Raw genomic sequence first — 23,065 nt, 5'->3', positions numbered from 1 at the left:
GGCAGACCAGCAGCATCTTGAAGTCTTGGGATACCACCTGCTCTCCTGTGACTCCTCATTACTGAAAAATGCAGAATTGAGTAAGTAAACTGTCCCACAGTTACGCCATGAGTACAAAATGTCACAGGGGGAGCACTTTAGCATATAAAAGCATATGCACTGTGTTGGAAGTAATTTCAAACAATCACAATTGTTCTGAGACAGGTAATTGTTATTTCATCTTCAAGTGACTTTCCACATGATGGTGGCTAACTGGTGACTAACAAGGGATTTCCTTTCTGCTTAGAGGCTCTGATATGACCAACAACAGCCCAGGATACAAATACAGGCACCTGGTCTGGAGAACTTGACCTCTAAATAGTTTCTCAGATGTGTGCCATAACACCCACACAGCTGATTCATACTATTGTGGATACTGACATTCCCCAAATAGAAATCAGAAACTGCCTGGATTATACTGACCTGAATCATAAATGACTATTTAGTCTTCTGACTAATTTATTAAGAAAGTTCTTATAAAATTACAGATATGTAAGATAATAGCTAGGAGGAAATTCAATTACATGTGATACTTCCTTAGTAACTCTTAAGAAGTCATTTTTTATTCCTGCACAACCTCAACTCCTCAGTTTCTCATTATTGACAAAAAATAAATGGCCTGATCAACCAGGAAAAACCTAATTTCCACAGTTAGCAAGGAAGAAGGAAGTCTGAAGAATTAATACATATAGTAAAACCGAAATGGCAACAATTTACATATCAAAGTACCTTGTTTTTATGAAACATCATATACTGTATATTTCACATAACAGGTAAAATACTGCTTTCTTTAGCTGGTGGCCTGAATTACACAAAGGACAACCTAATACTAATGCTGATCCCCGGGAAACAGGCAGAGGAAGAATAATACGGTTATCCAGAACCCCAGACTTCATGATTTGTGTTCCTGGTCAACCTGCACGAACTTGTCCAAAACCTCCTAGGACTGCCCTCCTTGCTTGTTAAGCTAATTTATACACGTAAGATTTTGTGCAAGCAACTGTACCACATAATCACATAAATGGAAATAAAATTCCTGAGCTAGACACAAGATTTTTTGATTTAGACTACTGAAGTGCTAATGAAGTGTATGAGAATCAGCCATTTGTAGCTCGGCAGCTGTTACAATCAACCTGAAGAATACCTGCAGTACTTCCTTCCTGCTCCCTTCCTTTAGCTAAGAAGTAGGAGCCATCATAAAGAACTGAAATCCAACACAGAATTCAGTTTCTCTAAAAGTAAAAGGTCTGCACAGTTACAGCAGTAACATGTCATGATTCCCATGAATCAGAAAATTCCATGAAAGCCTACTCAAACCCTAAAAACTGAAAAATCCTATACAGTCCCTTAGATACAATAAACTTCTGTTTTTGAAGTACTTTTTACAGATTAGGGCAAATATTTTGAATTTAATTAATTATAGTAGTCAGAATTTGGTATCTACACACATTTAAATGAAGCCTGCCTTTTTACGCATTTGATACAAAACATTAAAATGAAAGACAGTCACCTTAACTTCCCTTACTATTCTTATATCTATAGGTATAGTAATATACCTGTATCCTATATAACACTGTTTAATGTTCAAAAAAGGTACTCATTGTTCCTTTCCTCTTTTTAATTCAGTGATCTCTGGTAACCAACCTTCTGTAAGAACAGCCATTCAGATATAAATCAGAAGCCTGTCACTATCTCTAGCACCTACTGAAACAAATTCAAAACCCTGACTTGTCTTTAATTATGAACAGCAGAATTCTTATTTCCCAGAATGAAACTGAAAATAAAGTAGTGAGCATACTCTACTTGTCTCAAAAACTGTGAGCATCCATCTAACACAGAAGTAGCTACATAATTCAATTTTAAATAACAACACAACTGAATTGCCACAGAACAAAGAAATAGATTGTCCAAGCTATTTATTCCACATGCTCATTTCTGATTATTTGACAAATAAGGTTGATTAGTGAACAGCTTACTAGGACAAGCAACTTCAGGGGGTATTTCCAGCAAGTCATTTTTCCTTCTGAATAACGGATTTCATAAAACATAAAGCCAGAAGGATGAATTGTATAAAAATATCCTGCATACTGTCAGTATTATATGGATTGCAAGAGGAAAGTATGCTATAAATTGAGGAAGAGATTAACAGTTCCACAATTTGTTCTTTTCTCTAGAAAATTAAGAAAGTGTGGCAAATATCTGCCTACAAATGTCTGCAACACATGGGAAACCCTTAAATCACAGAATGGTGGAGGCTGAAAAGAGACCTCTGAAGCTCACCTTGTCCAGCCTATCTGCTCAACCAGCATCACCTTGAACAGACATGTCCAGGTGTCTTTTGAAGTTCTCTAAGGAGGGAGACTCCACCACCTCCTGAGTAGCCTGTATCAGTGCTCAGCTCGCTTCACAGTGAATAAGGACTTTCTGATGTTCAGGGAGAATCTCTTCTGTTTCAGTTTGTGCTCACTGCCTCTGGTCCTGTCACTAGTCATCACCAGAGACAGCCTAGCTTCACCTTCCAACACTGTCACATATTGCTGTGATCACCTCCTGAGCTTCTCTCCTCTAGTCCTAGCTTGCTCACCCTTTTCTGATTGAAGAGATGCTCTGGAGCATTCATCACCTTCAAGGCCTTTCACTGGACTTCCCAGTAGTTCTGTCTTTTATTGAGGAGCCTAGAACTGGCCACAGTACTCCAGCAGCGGCCTCATCTGTGCGGATGAGAGGCAAAGGATCACCTCCCTCAACTCCTGGCAACACTTATCCTAAAGCAGTCCGGGATACCACTGTTCTCATTTGCCAGAAGAGCACAGTGCTATCTCACATTCAAATTGGTATCCCAACAGATCTGCAGGGCTTTTTTGTGCTGCTTTTCACATTATACCTATCATGTGCATGAAGTTGTTTGCATTTTCCTTTGCAGAAATCATTGAGGTTCCTATTAGTCTATTTCTCCAGCTTGCTGAGTTCTCTGTAAATGGTAGCACAATCCATTCCTTATAATACTACATCACCAGCAAACCTGCTGAGGCTACACTATCCCATCATCCAGACAATCAAAGATGTTGAACAGGACTGAACCTGGTGCTGCCTCTGAGATTCACACTGGCTAGGGGCCTCCAAGCAGACTTCATGCTATATGATGCACAGTCTGGACAGGTTCACTTAACCATTTTCTATACATTTCACTGCCTTTGCATCCAGTCCATACTCACCAGTCCCTCAAAAAGTTTTATAAGAGATACTATAAAAATCCTCGCTGAAGTCAAGGAAGACAATATCCACTGTCTGTTTCTCATCTAACAAACTACTCATTTCACCATAGGTTGTCAGACTAGTTAAGCAACATTTCCCTCCTCTGACTCCACCTTATGACTTTCTTGTTCCTCGTGTGCCCAGCAGTAGTTTAGTTTCCACTTTTAGTTGTTCCAGAACCTCTCCAAGGACAAACTTTAATCTACAGATAAGAAGGCTCCCTCCCCATTTCTTAGTACATTTATTGAAATGTAGTAACAATGGAGACTTCAAATTAATGAAAAGAATGGTCACATGCCCCTAAAATGTTTAAATACCACTAAGTGCATATTTGTAGATACATTCTGTAATTGAAGGTCACCCATTAGGAAAGCAAGAAAGAAGAAAAATGAGTCATATCTTAAGAGTGAGAATGTTAAATAAAGAATTAGAAATTTTAGTTTTGTTATTACAAAGCAAAGCACTTATTTACATGACATTTATCTTTAGTGTTTATTTCATATATATAAAAGTAGCTTAAACCCATATAATACTGCAAGTCTATGGGCTGATTCCTACACCAGAATTGAAAAGTTTGTGATCTTTTACTTTACAGAGTTTCTTTACTAACCCAAAATCTCCAAATTGTCTGAGTTTTCAGAAGGTCACAGACATAAACAGAAATTTTGAATCAGCAGTAACAACTTTTGAAACTCTGTCCTGGTTTGCATAATAATTGGGAATTAATTTTAATTTTGCTTTTAAAATAAGTTTATACCTAAATATTCTTATTTTGTAACTCAGAATAAGTTTCTCTTCTACCTCCTCACTACCCCAATTCTTGATGTCTCTTGGAGACATGGCTCTTGATTACAAAAGCTAAGATCTTCTAACTTGAAAAACAAATGGGGCAGGGGGCATAAATGTCATAAGCTCTGCCTCTTGAGCAGCAAGTAGAGGCAATCTACACGCAGTTGTGGTAACTGAAATATTCTTTATACTAAGAAAATTGAAATCTTAAAAATACATTTAACATATTAAATAATTTATGTCACAGGAAATCAGAAAAATAATTAGAACACAGGAATGGATATTGAGTTCATTTTTGGGGACCTTTTCCTGAAGAACAACATTATGATGGCATATAACCTTTGCAATAAGTTTTGTTTCAGGCAGTTACCTTGCCTTGCAAAATCTGTAATCAAGTAATTGATTACAACAGCTTGCTTTCGTTTTCAGTTGCAAGCACTACCATCAAAAAAAGATTCTTCTATGGGGCAAAAAGCTAACAGAAACAATATACTCCAACAAGTACTTTCATCCATTCTGTAACACAAACAAAACCAATCATCATATGAAGCAACATTTCAAAGTGGCACAGACAGACTGCCAAATTTTTCTTCATGGAACTTCAGCGGAAAGAAGACTGGTCAAACCATTTTTGCACAGGTCAAGTAATTGAATGTTACAAAGCTTTACCTCTCTTAAGTGCAGAAATAATGCCAAAGTGATTATTCCATTAATTTATATATCTCCATAAGCTTCAAAAGAATATTCATCTGCAAAAACGACTACACTCTAAAGTCCAAATATGGAATTCTGTCTCATACATATGGACAGTCATACAATCCTTTCAACTGTGAAAGGATTTTGGGTACCCTCTAACTCATGTGCTTTAGATAAGATGCTTAATAGACTACAATTGTTGATAGACTTGAACATTACTATTTTTGCTTTAATACCTTTAAAGTTCAGGCAGACAATAAATAACAATAAAGAGCTGCATTAAAAAAATATATATTTTTTACTATTTGTAAAGAAATTTTGCTTTTTAATGAAAACGATTACTGAACATTACAGCTGATTATTAAGTAAAAGGTATTAATAAAGTTTTTCTTCAATTTATTTTGACAGAGGCTACAGCACCTCACTCAATCCTATTAATTTCTCAGTTTTCTCCATTAGTCATTCACTCATAATGACATAGAAACAATGTATTTCTGAATTGAAAAAAATTTTGAACTTTAATAGGGAAATATTATATTCTTTACTTTAAAATTTTCAATTTGGTATTTTATTACGAACAAGTAAGAGAGACAGTGTCATACATTCTTGATAATAGAAACAGAAACTGGGAAACTAATGGGAATGAAAGAGGTGGTTTAATTAAACCCTTCAGCTACTGTTCTCTGTAACCAACTCTTTCATGACTTTCTTGTGCTATAGAAAATCATTTGGACATTTCAATCATCTCTCAGTTAGATAAACAGATTTTTCAGTGTCTTCACATATACATAATTTTTCATCTTGTAGTCTCATTCTGCCCTCAATAAGACAATAAGGAAGTAAAACCTAGATGACAGAATACATTTTCTGTAAAAATGAATGAAAGCTTTGGATAGAAGAAAAATAAAAATTGTTTCTTGTAATTTTAACTCTTACTAAGTACAGTTAAGAACTTATTATTCACAAAAGAACAGCACAGCACATAAGCAAGCAGGGAATTAATGAAATGCAAAGGAGTTAAATTAATTCAGTTAAATTTTTACATTCTACTTCTATGCAAGTTTTTTTCTTTATCTTAAAGAGCACACAAAATAAAACCCAAACTGTAGTCTCTATATAATATACACACACACCTATAGTCTCAAATATAATCTCTGGTAGTTAAGAAAATCAAATTAAATGAAATTTTCATTTTTTTCTTATCTATTAGTCTGATTTACAGTACGAAGATAACACATAATTTATTATTATTATCACTAGCATATCACTATAGCATAATTTACTAAGTAATAATTTCAAGACAGTTCATTCACAGAACGCTACAGAAGAAATACTCCCTAACATTTCACAGTAAGCATTTTTTTTTTTTAAAAGCTAACTTAGTAATATTATCAAGCCAGTGCCTATCTAGGCAAAAGGTGTATTCACTAGAAGACCTGACAATTCTGAAGTCAAAGCCTTGTACTTGGCTCAAGCAGTGAGCCAAGATGTCTTCGACAGAAGAGCATCATTATGCTTTTAGTGTCACAATACCTATGTCAGGAGTTGCTACCCTTTGAATACCAACTCATTCAAGGAACAGAGCTAGAGTCCATGACAGGCAAAGCAAAGAGTCAACAAACTATTTTCTCATTCAGAGATTGAAACATGCAATTGCAAACCTGAACAGGGTGAATAAAGGATAGTGCTACAAACACATCAAACATGCACATTGAGGCTCCCCTAAGAGGGAATGCAAGCCCTGGACAGATAGTGATACTGGAGGCCTCTTTTAACACTGTACAAACTGGCTATGCTGATCTCAATAAACCATGTGAGTAAGTAGCATCCTACTTTTGGTACAGTTACCTTTGTGGAAGGAAACTTAAAGAGCCATGTCCAGAGCACAGCCTCTTGTCCTCCAGAACAACATTAGGAATTACTAGCAGAAGAAAAACTGTGTGTCGATTTTTGTTATGGCTGTACAGCAGCACCAGGATCAGTTAACACTTAGCCAAAGGCTACCTTAATTCAATATCAACAGAAGAAATAAATCTACCATTGGAAAACCACCAAGAGCCTAGCAACACACTCAGAATACTGGCACTCAAGAACTGTACACTTAATCAAGCAAGCAACATCGTAACACAGCAAGCGAAATACTGTGCTAAAATCTACATTTCACAGTGTCGGCTGTTAACCATGGCACCACTAGCTGTAATTTGGCCTTTTTCAAATTTGATAGCTATGTGAAATTTCATTCAGCTTCCCAGTAAATGCAACTTATAACCTGTATCTCTCGTCCCTAGGACAGAAATCCACAGTTCTTATCAAAGGATTTCCAAACTAGAGTACTACATCTTTGATGGCAAGATCTATTTCCAGCAAACACAGATGGATTTGGCAAATTTCGTAGATCTTAAGCATTCACTACTAAACCAGGATTTAATACGCTAACCAAAGTTCCACAGAACCCTTAGTAATTCAAATAGTAAAACAAGGCACAGCACTGATAATTCTTGCTTATTTTTAAGCCTTCACAATGGGAAGGTGGGGTAGCAGTTAGCAGACCAGCAATCAAGTGAAATTTTTTATAATCTTGATATCATTCTCAGCATCTCTGAAGCCAATTTTTGACAGCTTGCATTCAAAACCAAACTATAGCATATAAGATGGCATTAAAAAAATGCATGTAAGCATGGTCTTTAGTAGTCAAAAGAGAAACTGTTTTGAAAAGAGGATGTTTGTCTGAAGGATGAACAAGTGTGCTCCTTAAGATAAATTGAAAGTTTGGTGATGACCTAAAGACAGAAGGACAGAAAAAATTCTAAAGAAGAATAAAAAGTCTTTAAATATAGAACTGTATCTGCTCTGAATAAAATAAAAAGCATAAAATAAAAAACACAAATGCAAGCAACTGATCACAAGGTGCTTTCATTCCGGATGATCTCATTCAAAGTGGAGTACCTTAAAACTAACCATCTCTGACAGAACTATGTATAAACAAAGTTACTAAATATTACCATTTATTAAAGTTGTATCACAGCTTATGTATCAAAACTAATCAAATATTTTCAAGAAAGACTTGTAAGATTTGTTATAATGCAACAACACCAACAGAAAAAAGTAAACTTAGTATTTTATTAAACAATTAATTCTTAACTTTGTTCATATCTAGGTTCCATCAGGCCATGAGTAAGGTGTTTAGTCTCCAATTGTGAAATAAAAAAAAAAGCCTGACCACATGTTAACTTTAAGAAGTAACTAAGAAAGTCAGTCTCCAATTTTAATTCCTTGTTTATGGGATATGGCTCTTATGCCTACATTCTTTGGAAAAGCTTTGCTAATCAATGGTGTTTGTCACTTAATAAAAGTTGGAGTCAAAGTCAATTTGAGTAATTACATGTATTTGCTGAACTCAAATTCTTTCTACAGCTTCAGTTTTTATTAAATGCGGTGATTTTATTGATGAGTGTGGTTATTGCATCCAGCTCCATACAAAGCCTCAGTCTGCTTTGCAACTGAAATCCCAAAAGATAACATATATATACTATCACAGCCCTGTCTCCACAACATGGATTTAATGGAAGGCATACTATAAGATATATATTGAGGATCTGACACACAATTATGCGCTTTTTTCCCTCACCAAAGCCTCAAAAACAAGGCTCCTGGAGATCATTGCTGTTAGACTTAATTTAGCTAAAGCTGTCTTTTTGTGTATAGTTACAAAAAATGTATTAAGGCTTTTCTCTCCCAGTTTCTTGAGGGTAAAGACAGCCTTACATCAGTAACAAAGTGCTTCAAGCCAGATTACTGTGATGGACAAGTTGGCCTATAATTCTTACTATTCAAAAAAATTTTAAAAAATTAAATAAAAAAATAAAAAAAGGAAAAAAATTTAAAAAGTACCAAATACCCCAGACACACACACACAAAAACACAAACCTCAAATAAACCTCCAATTGTGGTACAATTTTAGCAAAAATTTAGCAAAAGCAACCACTGCTATAAATAGAGGCTGTTTTCATTCTCTCCTCCCCAACTTAAAGCTCTAAGTGCCACAACTAATGGCTCCGTTTAATTTTTTCAGCTCTTTTTAAAAGCATTTATTTATAAACAAAGTCGTATTTACTGCAGTCTTACTTCTTCAAATTCAGCAAGAAGTTATAGATTATTCCCATATAAATAAGTGCAGTGTGCTTTTAATTTCCTGAAAATTCCCTTCTGCAGCTATATTCCAAAATGATACTACAGATTTTTACACAACAACCAGTGTAAGGATTTTAAATGTAATGACATTGACAGAAACTAAAGAAAGCCAAAGGATGTCAATTCTAAAAAGCTAAGTTTATCTAGTTGTTCAAGACATAATTAGCCTTTATTGTATTTCATCTATAAAGGTAACTTAACTGTCTTCTTTCTGAAAATATAGCTAAAAAGACTTAACTCCTTACTAGGTCACACATCTGAATACAAATGTAATTATCAAAACATGACCTCGTTCTGAAAAGCAAGAAGTAGAATACATTTTAAATGAGATTACAGTATTAAACTCAGAAAAAAGAACAGAATAGGAGATTGGAAATATTGTTCCCTAGCTATATAATATTCTCCAGTGGTAAATATTAATTTCAAAATTATTTTCCCTCTTTAACTCCCTCATAACATTCTCATTGTTGCTGGGCAAGAAAAATACCATTATTATTTTCAGTTTACAGATTAATTGCAGTGACCAAATGCAAATATAATGTCCCTACACTTCTACATAAATTACATTTTGCAATGAACAGATCACTTCTTCAGGAGAATAAAATAAAAGAACTAAGAACTTTTGACTTGCTGTAAAATTAATATTCACTTCTATTCATCAGGGCATCACACAATGGGACATCTTATGCACCCAACTAATCTAATGTCTTATATATATTTTTTAAATTTTTTTTTTAATATGGTCTACCATTTCCTGATGTAGAGAACAGCACAATGAGAGCTCCACCTGAGGTAATACGTTCAGCTTGGGGATCCTCATCACGGGATGGACATTGACCTGCAGGTGTGAGGGTACTCTATAGTGAGTCCAGAGGGATATCAAGCTGATCAGAGGGATGGAGCACCTCTCCAATGAGGAAAGGCTGAGAGAGGTGGGATTGATTAGCCTGGAGAGAAGAAGGCTTTGGAGTGAATAATTGCAGCCTTCCAGCACCTGAAGGGAGCCTGGAAGAAAGATGGAGAGGGACTTTTTACGAGAGTCTGTAGAAACAGGACAAGATGAATAGATTCAAACTGGAAGAAATTCTTTACTGTGGGGGTGATGAGGCAGTGGAATAGGCTGCCCAGAGAAACTGTGGATGCACTATCCCTGAAAGCGTTCAAGGCCAGGCTGGACGGGGCTCTGAGAATGGTCTAGTGAAACTGACTGAGGTCAGGAATTCTGTAAGCCCTTTAGATAACACTGAAAATTTGCTTACATATTCAATAGTAAAATACTCGCACAGGAACCCTAATGAAGATGAAAACAATCAAACATTTTTCTCAAAGCTTTTTCAATCCTGAGGCAAAACAAAACATCAAATAACTTTGAACATTTTCCAGTCATTCAGTGAAGAATGCCAAATTCAAATATTTCTTCAAACTTTAGAAATTTTCTCACTTAAAAATTTGAAAATAATTGATTTAAAAAAACTATTTACTAATCATAGGAAAATCTTGAAACCAGTTGTTCATATTTAAACACTAATAGCACCTTAAGGTATTTCCAGTAGCTTCAAGCCAAGGAAGGTTGAAAAATTATTAATTAATGGTAAGAAAACCTCCCAAAATTCTTACAAAGTTGCCACTTGCTTGGCATTCCAATAAAAGGACAAGTACTAGCATGACATACAGTATCAGCTGCAGGAAATTAGTGATCTATTCACTTTTAGTTATTTCACATATTTTGCTTATTTAAACAGCCTTGAGTGTATACTTCACTTCAAAGACATGACAGTCATTTCAGGACGTAAGTATCTCCATGAATTACCTACTCAAAGTTTCATTCTTCAGTAGGTTGTCATTTAACTAAAAAAACCCCACTATCCATTCATAACATTCTGCCAAACCAAAATGTGACATAGTGTTCTTAAGGAAATTCATCTAAATCAATTTTCCAAGTAATTATTTATTCCTCAGAGTTGTGTGCCAAATTTCAAGTGAGAGAATATGTTTTATATAGAATTTCAATGTAGAAAATTAATTCCTTAAAACATGGAACACTACACTTTTCTTTCAGCAGATCATATTGGCAATAATCTGTTGAAAATTAATTATATTTAAACTGACCAGCAGAGATGTAGAAATATAATTACTTGATGGTGAATTCCTAAAGTAAAACCTACAGAAAAATTACTACCCTTAAAAATTGGTACAAGCTGATTAAAATGCAAAACTATTAACAGGTTTTACTATACCAAAATATATTAAACAAAATTGCAAAATACCTTAGTAGCTAAATTTCTATTAGAAGCTGATGTTTAACATGCTTCTAAAATGTATTAGACCATGCAAATTATACAAACCACAAGAATGCGATAGCAAAAACGGAATTGTAAAGCACTTTGATGTCACTGAACAATCCATCCTTTATGAAAACAGCAAATCATCTCTATTTCAGTTGAGATTTAGCTTTTCTAGCATTCTTTTAAAAAGTCCAACTCAGCTTGGAACATTTTAAAATAATAAATGCACCATGATTTGTATTTATCAATATACCAAATAATCCTTATAGATTCTTTCCAATTGTAATGCTACACAGAGATACTCTACTACCTCTCATGAATTAACTATGCATGTTTATGTCATTCCTCTGACTAACATTCTCAGGTTACAGTCCCAATAACATTTTTTAAGGGAGAGGCTACTTACCCAATTCATTAATAGTTGCTCTTGCTCTGGAGACAAATGAACTAACTTCACTTGAGTGCATTTTTGCCCTTTCCTTAAGGTCAGCACCTGTAAGTGACATTTCATATATATGTTAGCAAACTGTAAACAGTATTGTAGATACATTTGCAAAAGTAAAATATTTTTTTCATTTATAAGAATTTTAAGTCTAATTCTAAACAAGAAGTTTAAATTGGTCATATAAATTTTCCACAGATTTCAAGGAAAACATGAACTGTTTGTCAAGGAAAGACAAAAACAAAAAGCCCAAAAAAAAAAAATTATCCATAACCAGATTTTCACCAAGTATATTCTTCCCAGTGATATTTCTTTTTCTCTTATTAAAATAGCTTATGAACAGTAGCATTTATGCTTATAGTTCATCTGTTATAATATTTTATTTTCCCAACTGTGTCACAAAGTCTGATAAATATGTATTTTTCATACTGTACTCTTGTTATTCTCGTTTTGGTAGATCATACAGTACGTACGTTGCACGGTTTTACATGAACAGACTGTATACATACGTAAATAAAAATGCTAGAGTAGATCAATTTTTCAGCTCGTTTTCCAGACACTTACTTAAATTTATTTTGGAATAAGTTACATACCATCATTTTTTGCTTGTAAAAAAATAAGCCATATCTTGAAAAATTTTACCTATTTCTTCATGAGTATATAAAAATTAAGTTTAATATGCACACTACAGCTAGATGTGGAGACAAATGTGTTTTCAAAAACTCACTTATAGAAAAAGCTGACATTTTCTCTCATGAGTGTGTAAAAAAAAAGAAAACTAACAGTAATAATTATAATAATAGTAATAATAATAAAAATAATAACTAAATATAGAAGTCTATCTTTCTTACAGATGAACAATACATTAAAAAGGCAAAAACTGCATAAATACATCTATTTTTTAAAGAAGCAAAACAGTCACAAAGCAACTTAGTGTGTATTTGTCCCATTTGGTGCAAACTAACCTACTGAGCCAGCCTTCTTGCATAACTGAAAAGGCTAAACAAGACAATAAAAGAAAAATTAAAAAAAAAAAAAAAGGGGTTTATGTTTTTCTTCCCTGAGAATACTATCCATTCAGGAAAATGCACTGGACCCAGACAAAATGAAAAGTGTAGCTTTTAAAATTATACAGTCATAGGTTTTGTTTCATCTTTTAACTTCCTGGACTTAACTCACAGTAGGCAATTCTGACCCTCTTCATCAAACATAGTTTTAGAAATACTTTTGTTGAGAGCATTAGCTGTAATGCTAAACAAGTCTAGGCTAGCTCTGTGAAAATCAGTATCTCAATCTGACATTTTCTGATGGACATAACAGTTGTTGCTTTAAAGTGCCATGCCTAATAATGCAGCTCTACATCTTTCTTTCTATTTCTGTCGTAGAAGCTCCTTATTTAACTGTGACTTCTGTTCTTCTATGCATGTCAATACAAAAACAATGAAGCGTCAGTCCCGGCAGTATTTGCATATTTCCTGCTAAGCAATGTTAAGCCTAATTTACACTATCAGGCACTTTGCCAAAAACTTCCAAACAACCTTCTAGAATGTGTCCCAACTGAGAGAGTAGGACAGGACAGGGTAGTTGACCAGAAAGCACCAAACAGGAATTACTACAGTCAAGCTTGCACTGAAGAAAAATTGCAACTGCTACCCTAGTAATTCACAATCAATGCATAAAGAAATCTTCCCAGGAACTCAAAAAGCAATCAAAATTTGCATCCATAAGTCTGGATAGAACTCCAAATATATAAAACTGCAAAAACTTTAACTTTCACAAATCTTTTTACATACAGAGTTCTGGAGCTGAAATGAGCTTTTAAAATATCATGTTCAAGAAGCTAAATGGTAAATTGCTTTAGAAGTCACATCAGCAAGGATGTGAAAGAAAAAATATAATTTACTTGATATCAGTTACAGTCTGGATCTAGCTTCTTCAACTCTGTTCAAATCACTGCCTATGTAAGAAACTGTATGCTTTATGAACAAAAACCTCTTTGGCTGTGCTATCTGACTCAAAACTTCCACACACTGAAATACTTCTCACTGGGTATCCCCTTGAAAAGCATTATAAAGAAAACATCTAGCATTATTGCAAATAAAATCTGTCAGTAAAGCAATTTTTGGGGTTTGATTTATTCAGACTAGAATATATGCATAGAAAAATGGACTCAACCAAAAGAAACCTCAACTCTTCAAAAACAAACAAAAAAATTTTGACTTCTTCCTTCATCAGAATACACATTTCCTTGAAGATATTTACATAAATTGATTAAATATTTAACAAAAAACTTGTTTAGGAATGGATTAAAATACAGATTAAATGGATTAAAATATATGCTAATTTTATATTAACAATATTGACTACTGCAAACAAATTTCAAGTACATCACTGATCTTACTGCCTCAACTAGCTTTTGCAAACTAACATTTCCCTTTTTTAATTGTTTCTCCCTCATAAATGTCAAGGAAATGGAAAGAGCCCTTCTGGTAGCCCTTTTTCTATTTTAGCTCTCTAAAGAATAATAATAGTAACTGAAGCTTTCTCAGAGGGAAGAATTTTAGTCAGAAGTCATTCACTGCACTCCAAAAGAACATATGCCTTGGCATCCTCTGGGTCACAGGAGATGGAACTGCCACCAACTTAACACCTTTGTTCCTGTTATAAGATTTGACTACTGGTCAAAGAACTATCGATGAATTCTGACCCACATAGCAAAGAACTGCTCACGCATTTCTTCAAAATCTGTTCTTAAGCCAGAAGTAGAAAAGGTTACATTTCTGAAGCTACTCATGACAGAGAATGCAGGTTGAACCAGAGAGCTCTGCTTTCTCAGTTACTAAAACTAGACCCCTTCTCTCACCCCAGGTCTTCCACTTCAAAGTAGCTGAAAATAGTATTTGCTTAACAGCTCAGAGCAACAAAGTAGCTAAGGTTCCAAACCACAAAAAGTCTGACACAACAAAACTGCAATTTTTCTATGGGCCACAGCTGAAATCTGTGGACAGTTTGACCTATCTGTCCCCCCACATCCACTCCCAACACACGCCAGGGGCTCGTTCTACTGTGAGCCCACTCCTTCCCACTACACAGAACACAGAACTCTCTAAGACCTCCCACCCAAGAAGAAAAAGGGCAAACCCAAGCTACCAGGGAGCAGAGGCAAATGAACTGTTGCAGTTTTGATGGTACACTATAATTATGTCCCCACATCCATCCAGTTTGTACTGGAGCACGAATCGTTGTTTTCTCCATATAAAGCTTCCTGGCGTCTCAATGCTTTGTCCCACTAAGTGATTTTCATTTACTCAGAACAATAACACAAGCTGTGATTTTAGGAGTTATGCTTCCCAATTCTCACCTCCACTGCTTGCAGTATTTTATGAACTACATTTTAAAGATTGTGAAATGCCATTTTCAAATTACTAGCTGCAACCTCAGGACAAAAGAAAAGTACCACAGTGAAAGACTACATCGACAATACCATCAACCTCTTCCTCCTACAGCTATATTAGCATTCGGTCAGGTACTCTCCACTTGTGAATAAACTTCCTGAATCAACTTAATTCACAGAAGTATCACTTCAAAATTTACACAGCAAACCAGTAGGAGCGAACTTTCCTGGTGACTTCCAATGAAAAGATATGTTTGAAAAATACCAGTATAAACAACAGTTTTTTAGTGGTCAGCTGTGATCTGGTCTTTCCAGATCAATTCTTGAAACTGATACATGCTGTTTTACATACTATCTACACTTGTACTGAGGTTGTTCAATGCAAAAGAAAATCTCTGTTTGATTTTGAGCCATCACTTTCTCATTCCCCTCCTCCAATACTGGAAGAAAATAGGAAGGTTAGTTTGTTTGCTTTTTTTACCTTACTTCCCCTAAATATGAAAACTCTGTCATAGTAACTCTCTTTCACATGGTTTCAAATATTTGGCTATTCAATGGTTGGCTGTAATACACTGTGAGAGAATTATTGCAGCATGTGCCTGACTTTCACTTCACAATGATGCCAGAGAAAATGTTTATTTGAGAAATCCAAGAGCAGTCCAACAAGATAGGGATATTGCTGCTATTCACAAGAATTTTTCCACCTACACATATGTATGACAAAAATGGCTTTTAACTCAGAGAACACACAAAAGGAAACCAACTTTTACAGTGATACTCTGACCCCATACCTCCTGCCTTATTAGGATATTTTTACAAACTTGCTAATCAGAATTTATATACTGTTGAAAAGCTATATGTTGTGTTTGTCAAGTATGTTCCAACTATAAGCCTCACTTTCCAAACAATATAAATGCCTAGAAATCTTCTTTTATAGACTATTCTATGCAACTTCCAAAATAAACCCCAAAATCTCTGAACAAAAAAGGCATAAAATGTAACAGTTTATATATGATACTGAAATTTTTAACTTTATTCAATAAATACTTGTATTAAAAAGCAGGTCTTTTAGAAAGCTCGCACATCCAAATTAAACAGTCAAGTTATTCTATCAAATGTCTAAAGGCCCTTGAATTGTCTTTTGTCTGAGAAGAGGAAAGGAAGTGACACATGCACAGGCATTCAAGGTAGACTAAAGTATTAAATTCTTAGTGCAGCAGTGTTATTGTGAGCTTGCCCTTTGATCTAAACAAACAGAGATTGACTGCTCCTGTCAACACACCAAAATTTCAATAAGGAGGTGATAATGGGGAGTATCAGAAGATACTGTCTTGCATACTATATCCAATTCTTCTGGATATTGTCAGCAAGAAGAACCCTGCAAAGAGCAAAACACAAAGACACCACTAATCCACTCAAACTGGTTAAGGAACTTACAAAGGAAACTTGCAATGATTTAAACTAGAAGTACAAAACACACACAACCTCACCAATTAAAATTATATGAATTCCTATGAACCTTCATCTTATTCCCACACAACGCATTTAAAGCAGACTATGAATTAATATTTATCCTTCTCCACCCACACTGAACTAAATAAAATACTGAGGGCAAGGGGCCAACTTTGACATACATTATTGATTAACTTATAACTGCTACAAAAAATCCATTAAGGTACATGGAAATACCTTTACTTAAAAGCAGATGTGTGCAACTTCTGGAAAAGCCATTTCAAGAAATACAAGAAATCATTAGCAGAACACCAATAAACTTATACAAGGTTAAGAATAACCCAAGAGGAAGCTGTACATACAAATGTGAGGACAACACTATGTCAACTTACATTCAAAACCAGAAAGATTTATCCACATTTCTTTTTCTCCAAATTTCAAAGAACTTCAGAAATAAAGCTTATACATCTTGGACTCTATCTAGGGCAACTTAGCTCATAATTTTAAAACTACAATACCTAAAGCAAATATATTTATTTAAAGATAATGTCAAGTCTAACACAAGTAGGACTTTGTTACAGTAGTAAGTCATGAGTATTATTCTGTTCGGATGTACTTCCAATTTATATCCTTAAAATCCTTTTCCAGCCACCTAGGCCTTCAATGACCTTCCAAATAAGATAGATGGTGGAGCAATTCAGATGCATCTCACCAAATCCTGTTCATGTGTATGTGTCCAACTGCTACAGCTGGATCTTAACTCAGTCCTACTCGATCAGTGTTTTGTTAACTTTGTTGTTGCTTCTTGGCATGTAAGAGACTTGGGAGCTGACCTTTGCCATGCAGACCGAGAAAGAGAAAACAGAATACTTCTGCCTTTACTGTGTTGTCCATAATTAAGCTGTCAAACCCATGCAGTGCAAGACCTACATTTTTCTTGACCTTATGTTTGGTACTAACATACCTACAGGAGTTTTTCTTGTTACTTTTGATACCTGCCAGTTCAAACTCCAGCTGAGCTTCTTCCATCCTAAACATATTTCTGCATAACTGAGCACTTTGAAAGTCTGTCCCATTTTCTAAGGGTGAACAAACAACTCTTCCAAAGATATAAAAAGGATATTCAAGAGATTAAAATACAGGAATTTTTTTCCTGAAAAAAAAAAAAAAAACACTCAAATCTAAATGTTTAAAAGGTAAATAATACACAAAATAAACTTAGAACATACTGAATATACTATATTGTATTCCTAAATATTTTCAAGATTTTAGATTCAAACTGACTCTACCAATACTTGTAAATCAGTCACTAACTCAGAACATTAGAAAATGAAATGTCGCTTCAGAGAGAGATCTGAAAGTTAAGGACAAAAAGTGAAAAAAAATACCAAAATATCTACTAAACAAAGAACTGCTAGCAACTTGTGAGGATCAGCTTCTTTTAGGAGTACTGCTGAAAAGGAAGATTTTACAAAGCAGTACAACTTACTCTACACTCTCTCTGAGATTTTATATTTAGATTTGAAATCAAATGTGTATGTAACAAGTAAAATTTATATAAAAATATAATTTCCTGAAAGAATAATCTGTAAAAGAATAACTTAGTTTTGTTAAAATATGGCTTTGAGTATTTTTTTTTTGTCTTTTGTTTTGTTATCTAATTCCTTAAGGACTAATTAAAAAAACTAAGATTGACATTAACTTTGCCCATTCTGCAGAGTACCTTGAAACTTTTCAATGAGGAAAGAATCCCACATTTATTGTGAGTTTCTTCAAATTCTCACATGTTCTCATACTTAATTTTTCCTTTATATTTATTTCTTAATTTAAAGTTTATCAGACATGATCACCACTTCTATGTGGCAAACGTGACTTGGATCTCTACATTTTGGTGCATTTCTGCTGTGGTTCAAGCCAAGCTTGCACCTAAGTATACCACACAGCCACTTACTGCATTTCCCTCGCCAGTGGATGGGAATGACAATCAAGAAAAGAGTCAAGATAAGAACAACTCAATAATGAGAGTAAAACAAGAATAATTGTCTTCACAGTGACAACAACAATAGCAATTGAACATCAAAAAAGAGAGATGAATGAAGGTCAAGGAGAAAAAACACTCAATGTACAATGGCTCATCACTTGCCCCAACAGCAATCAGCACCTCTCAGCCAACTGCCCCCAGTTTATAAACTAGGCACGATTTTCCATGGTAGGAAATATTCCTTTGGCCATTCTGGGTCAGCTGTCCTGGCTGTGATCCCTCTCAGCTTCTTGTGCACCTGCAAAGCCTTTGGCTTAGGCTAAGCACTACTCAGCAACAACCAAAACATCAGTGAGTTGTCGACATTATTCTCATGCTGAATCCAAATAACAGCGTTGTAACAGCTATAGGAAGAAAATTAACTGTGTTCCACCCAAAACAAAAGCCATGTAATGACAAAGTAGGAAACAAAAAACACGATGGTAAAGAAATCAGTAATATACCACAAAATACTACGAAAGTGCTTAAAATCTTCTCATAAAATGGAATGGAGAACTTCAAAAGTTATATAAAAGTATTTGGAACTCAATTTTCCAGATGCACACAATTCTTAGAAAGTCAGGAGCTGCAAAGATCCCAAATTTTTTGAAACTAATATAAGTAAGAGCACATGTGTTCATGGGCATTAGGAAGAAATTGGAGTATGCAACACATAAGGAATCAAAAAAGTAAAACCAAAGCACTATCACGAGATTCAGCTTTAACAGTGAATTAATATGTTAAGATGAGGCTCTGAAGTGCCAAAGAGCTATAAACAAGCAGTCATAACTGAAAACACAGACCTTGGCCCTATGCCTATCTAAGTAGGTTATCTCTCAGCCTTTGGTACTGTTACACAAACATACAAAGGAGATTATGACATATTTTTTTTATAATTGCCTGTTAAGTATCATTTTAATCTAAGAAATTAGTTCACAATATATGTTTAAAGCATCTTTCATAACTTAGGATAAAGCACCTTTCATAACTAAATAGTAACCATCTACTTTCAGTTGCAGCCATTTGTTTTACTAAAGAACAATAATCAATCCTGTTGCACACCTGTACAGACACAAATCTTTGCAAACACCACCTGAATTAAGTGCTAAGGAAAATGCATTTACATATAACAATAATAAAAAGTAAGCAGTATTCTAAATTTCAAAACAAAATGAGAAAGATGCTCACTGCAGTAAATTTAGTTGATGGAAAAACAGTTTGGCATGAAAGCTGCCATGTATATTTCCTACATAAGAAAGTAATATAAATTAATAAAATAATTTTTTTTCACGTATACTCTATATTCCTAAAGTTCTTTAAACACAGATACATGACTTTTATGCCAAAATGGATATTTATATTCTTCCATGTAAGGTTGGCTACCACAATTTATTAGCATGATTTTGTATCTTGAGTTTTTGCACATATGCCCTCTGTGTCACAGAAACATTCCTGAAAACCATCCAACTGCGAAAAACAAACAAAATGTCTGCAATTCCTATGTATTTAAGCCTGTGGCGAGACGCCAGTCCTAAACATTCCCTGTGGTAAAATGGTAGCATTATAGTTCCAGTGTAAGTTATCTTACAAATCTTGCAATAATTTACATGCAGATCACCATATTTTAAGCACTATCTGCTATATCAATTCTCCAAATAGGGTATTTCAGAAGATACAACTTCAGGTATGGGGGGGAGTTTGCCCTTTTTTTTTTCTCTTTAAGCTTTTGAATTTTGAGACTTTATGAAAGGTCCATGTGCTATTTCACACAGGTTTCCATCTAAAATACAGGAATCCCGCCTATAAACAACTAACTTCATATTTAAAGATTCCAGAGTCTTCTTCCAAAACCTATGCAAATTCAGATCAGCTATAGATTAAAGTCAGCTGGCTCTTTTTCCATTCTGTGTGTCCAGCTCTAAATTTAGACATAACAATATTCCTCCTGCCAATCGCTCAGGCTGTAAAAAAAAAAAAAACAAAACAAAAAACAAAACATTTTACACCTCACACATATTTCCTGAATTCATCTTCATTTGCAGAAGCAGGAGAAAGAAAGAATCAACACAAAGATACAAATCTAATCTCTTAGAAATAGTCAATTTTTGCGCAAACACCAACCAGCTTTCTTTGTGAAACTGCAATCATCCAGTCACTCCCAGTCCCTATTCTGTTACAGTTCCTATTACAACAGAACTTCCTGAAGTTTCTTCCATGAAACATGAAATAGACCAGTTGTGCTGGTTTTTGGCTGGGGTAGAATTATTTTTTTTTCTTTTCAGCTGGAATGGGGCTGTGTTTTGGGTATGTGCTGAGCACAGAGTTGATAATACAGAGATGTTCTTGCTATTGCTGAGCAGGGTTTACACAGAGCCAAGGCCTTTTCTCTTTTTGTATTGCCTTGCTGGTGAGGAGAGTGGGGGTGCATTGGAGACTGGGGAGTCTCCATACAGGACAGGTAACTACAACTGACCAAGGGGATACTCCAGACCATGTGACATCATGCTCAGGATACAGAGTGTGGTGGAAGAAGGAGAAAAGGAAGGGCATTTGGAGTGATGCCATTTTTCTTTCCAAGTCACTATTACACTTGATGTGGCCCTGCTCCTCTACTGAAGGCTGAACACCTGCCTGTCCATTGGAAGTGGTTCATGAATGCCTTGTTTTACTTTTCTTGTGTCTGCAACTTTTGATTTCCCACTTAAACAGTCTTTATCTCAGTCCATAAGTTTTCCGCCTTTTACTCTTCTAATTCACTCTCTAATCTATTCTTGAATTCCACTGGTGAACTGCTTGCATGCTTACTTCCCAGCTGGGGTTAAACCACAACATCAATACTGGTGGAAAAACTGAGGATAATACACTTGCATGTTTCCAAATAGTAAATTAAGACATTATTTTTCATTCTGTGCTATGTCTCAGTTCTACTGATTTCTGTCAGGCTAAGAAATTAGGACCACCACCAGACCAGCACAAAGGCTGCATAATTTTTGACTCTTAGATCGATACAGAATCAATGGAGAAGATCCAGAAAGAGAAAATGGTGGTAGTGGAAGTGAAGGTCTGCTGATAAGTTGCTAGGGCCTACAACCATGGGCTTTTAAAACAATCAAATCATGACAAAACTGTGCGCTCCAAACTTAGAGTAATATCTTATAAAATAATCCAGATACAGGACAAGATTGCAAGTCTACAACTCACATCATGGTAAAGATAAATATCAGCATTTAATAAAAAACAAGATATGTCGCAATCATTATTCAACACACAGCTTTTTCTATTAAAAAAAAAAAAAAGATTTCTCTTATAACACTTTTACTTCTATATTATTTCCACAACAAGCATTACAGAAGTACTTAGTACTTCTTTAGTCATTGTGGTAGTCTAAAAACTCAACTTCAACTTCCCCAAATAACTTACCATTTTCAAACTCAATCTTCACTAGGAGAACTTCTACATTAAACATAACTGAATTCTTATACAAAATAGTAAAATTCAAGTTAGGCAACCACAACAGCTGTATTTTTACCCTTAAAAAATATGAGGGTATTGTAATTTTTTTTTTAATTACAGCTAATTTTTTACTATTTAGCTCTAAATTAATGGTGCAATTATTACTTGTGATTTCTATTAATTCTACATCTTCCTAAACAAAATCCTCTGAAGAGATCAGCACCAAACTTATTTTTACAAACAACAAATTAAAACTAATTTACTTAATAGTCTAATCATATATGGCTATTCTAACAACACTACCACTGAAAAAACAGCATTAATGTAGTATCATATCTAACATGTATCAACTGCAACAGCTTTGCAGTAAAGTGTGCTAAAATCTTTATCCCTATAATAACAACTGACACAGTTTTCTATCTTCTGATTCACAAGAAAGCACTCCCAAAACTTGCTAGTGGTAAGACTCTTCATCTTTCTTCTCAAATCTTAAATGAATATTCAGACCAAAACTTCTAAGTAAATACTACTATGCCTTTCAACTCAAAAAATATGAACAGACCCAAAATTCTCTGCAACCTGTTTGCTCCATTTCGATTTCTAGTAAATTCAGTAATAAAAAAAAAAGACATTTGATAGCACTGTCACACATGACTGACTCAAACATTTTGCATATACTGTACATCTGAGCATGGCATATATGGGGTTTTAATATAAAAAGGAATCAATACTGACGGGCTTATCTTTTTCTGATTAGCAATAAGTACAAAAATACTTTACTAACAGCACACTCAGTTTTATGAGCTGTAAACAGAAAAGGAGGAACTGTGCTAAGTGTTAAAGAAGAGAAAGTCAGACTTCATTCTAAAGAAGTACTTTAGTCAGTATTCTAGCATAAATGCTATTTAAGAAAGGAGGCATTTCTCCTGAAAAAAAGTAGTTTGAACCACTAGATCACTTAAATGCAAAGACATGAGCGAAATTCTTCTTTTACACTACTTTTCATTCTGTCCCTTGATTTCACAGGCATCACCCTGCATCTCTTTGGC

At 34.7% G+C, this 23,065-nt stretch overlaps 1 protein-coding gene across 4 annotated transcripts in view; it reads right to left on the bottom strand.

Annotated features, from left to right (window-relative positions):
* AUH (AU RNA binding methylglutaconyl-CoA hydratase) overlaps positions 1-23,065 on the bottom strand; it is a 110,029-nt gene that overhangs the window by 59,120 nt on the left and 27,844 nt on the right. For all 4 annotated transcript variants that reach the window (XM_079331151.1, XM_079331150.1, XM_079331149.1 and 1 more), the window contains exon 4: positions 11,662-11,748. In XM_079331151.1, the coding sequence (XP_079187277.1) occupies positions 11,662-11,748 (87 nt within the window). The remainder of the gene's footprint in view (positions 1-11,661; positions 11,749-23,065) is intronic.

This window comes from Erithacus rubecula (assembly GCF_903797595.1).
Source record: "Erithacus rubecula genome assembly, contig: SUPER_Z_unloc_2, whole genome shotgun sequence".
Classification (NCBI taxonomy): Eukaryota; Metazoa; Chordata; class Aves; order Passeriformes; family Muscicapidae; genus Erithacus; species Erithacus rubecula.
Note: the sequence above shows the minus strand (reverse complement) of the source record. Positions and strands in the feature narration are given on the sequence as shown.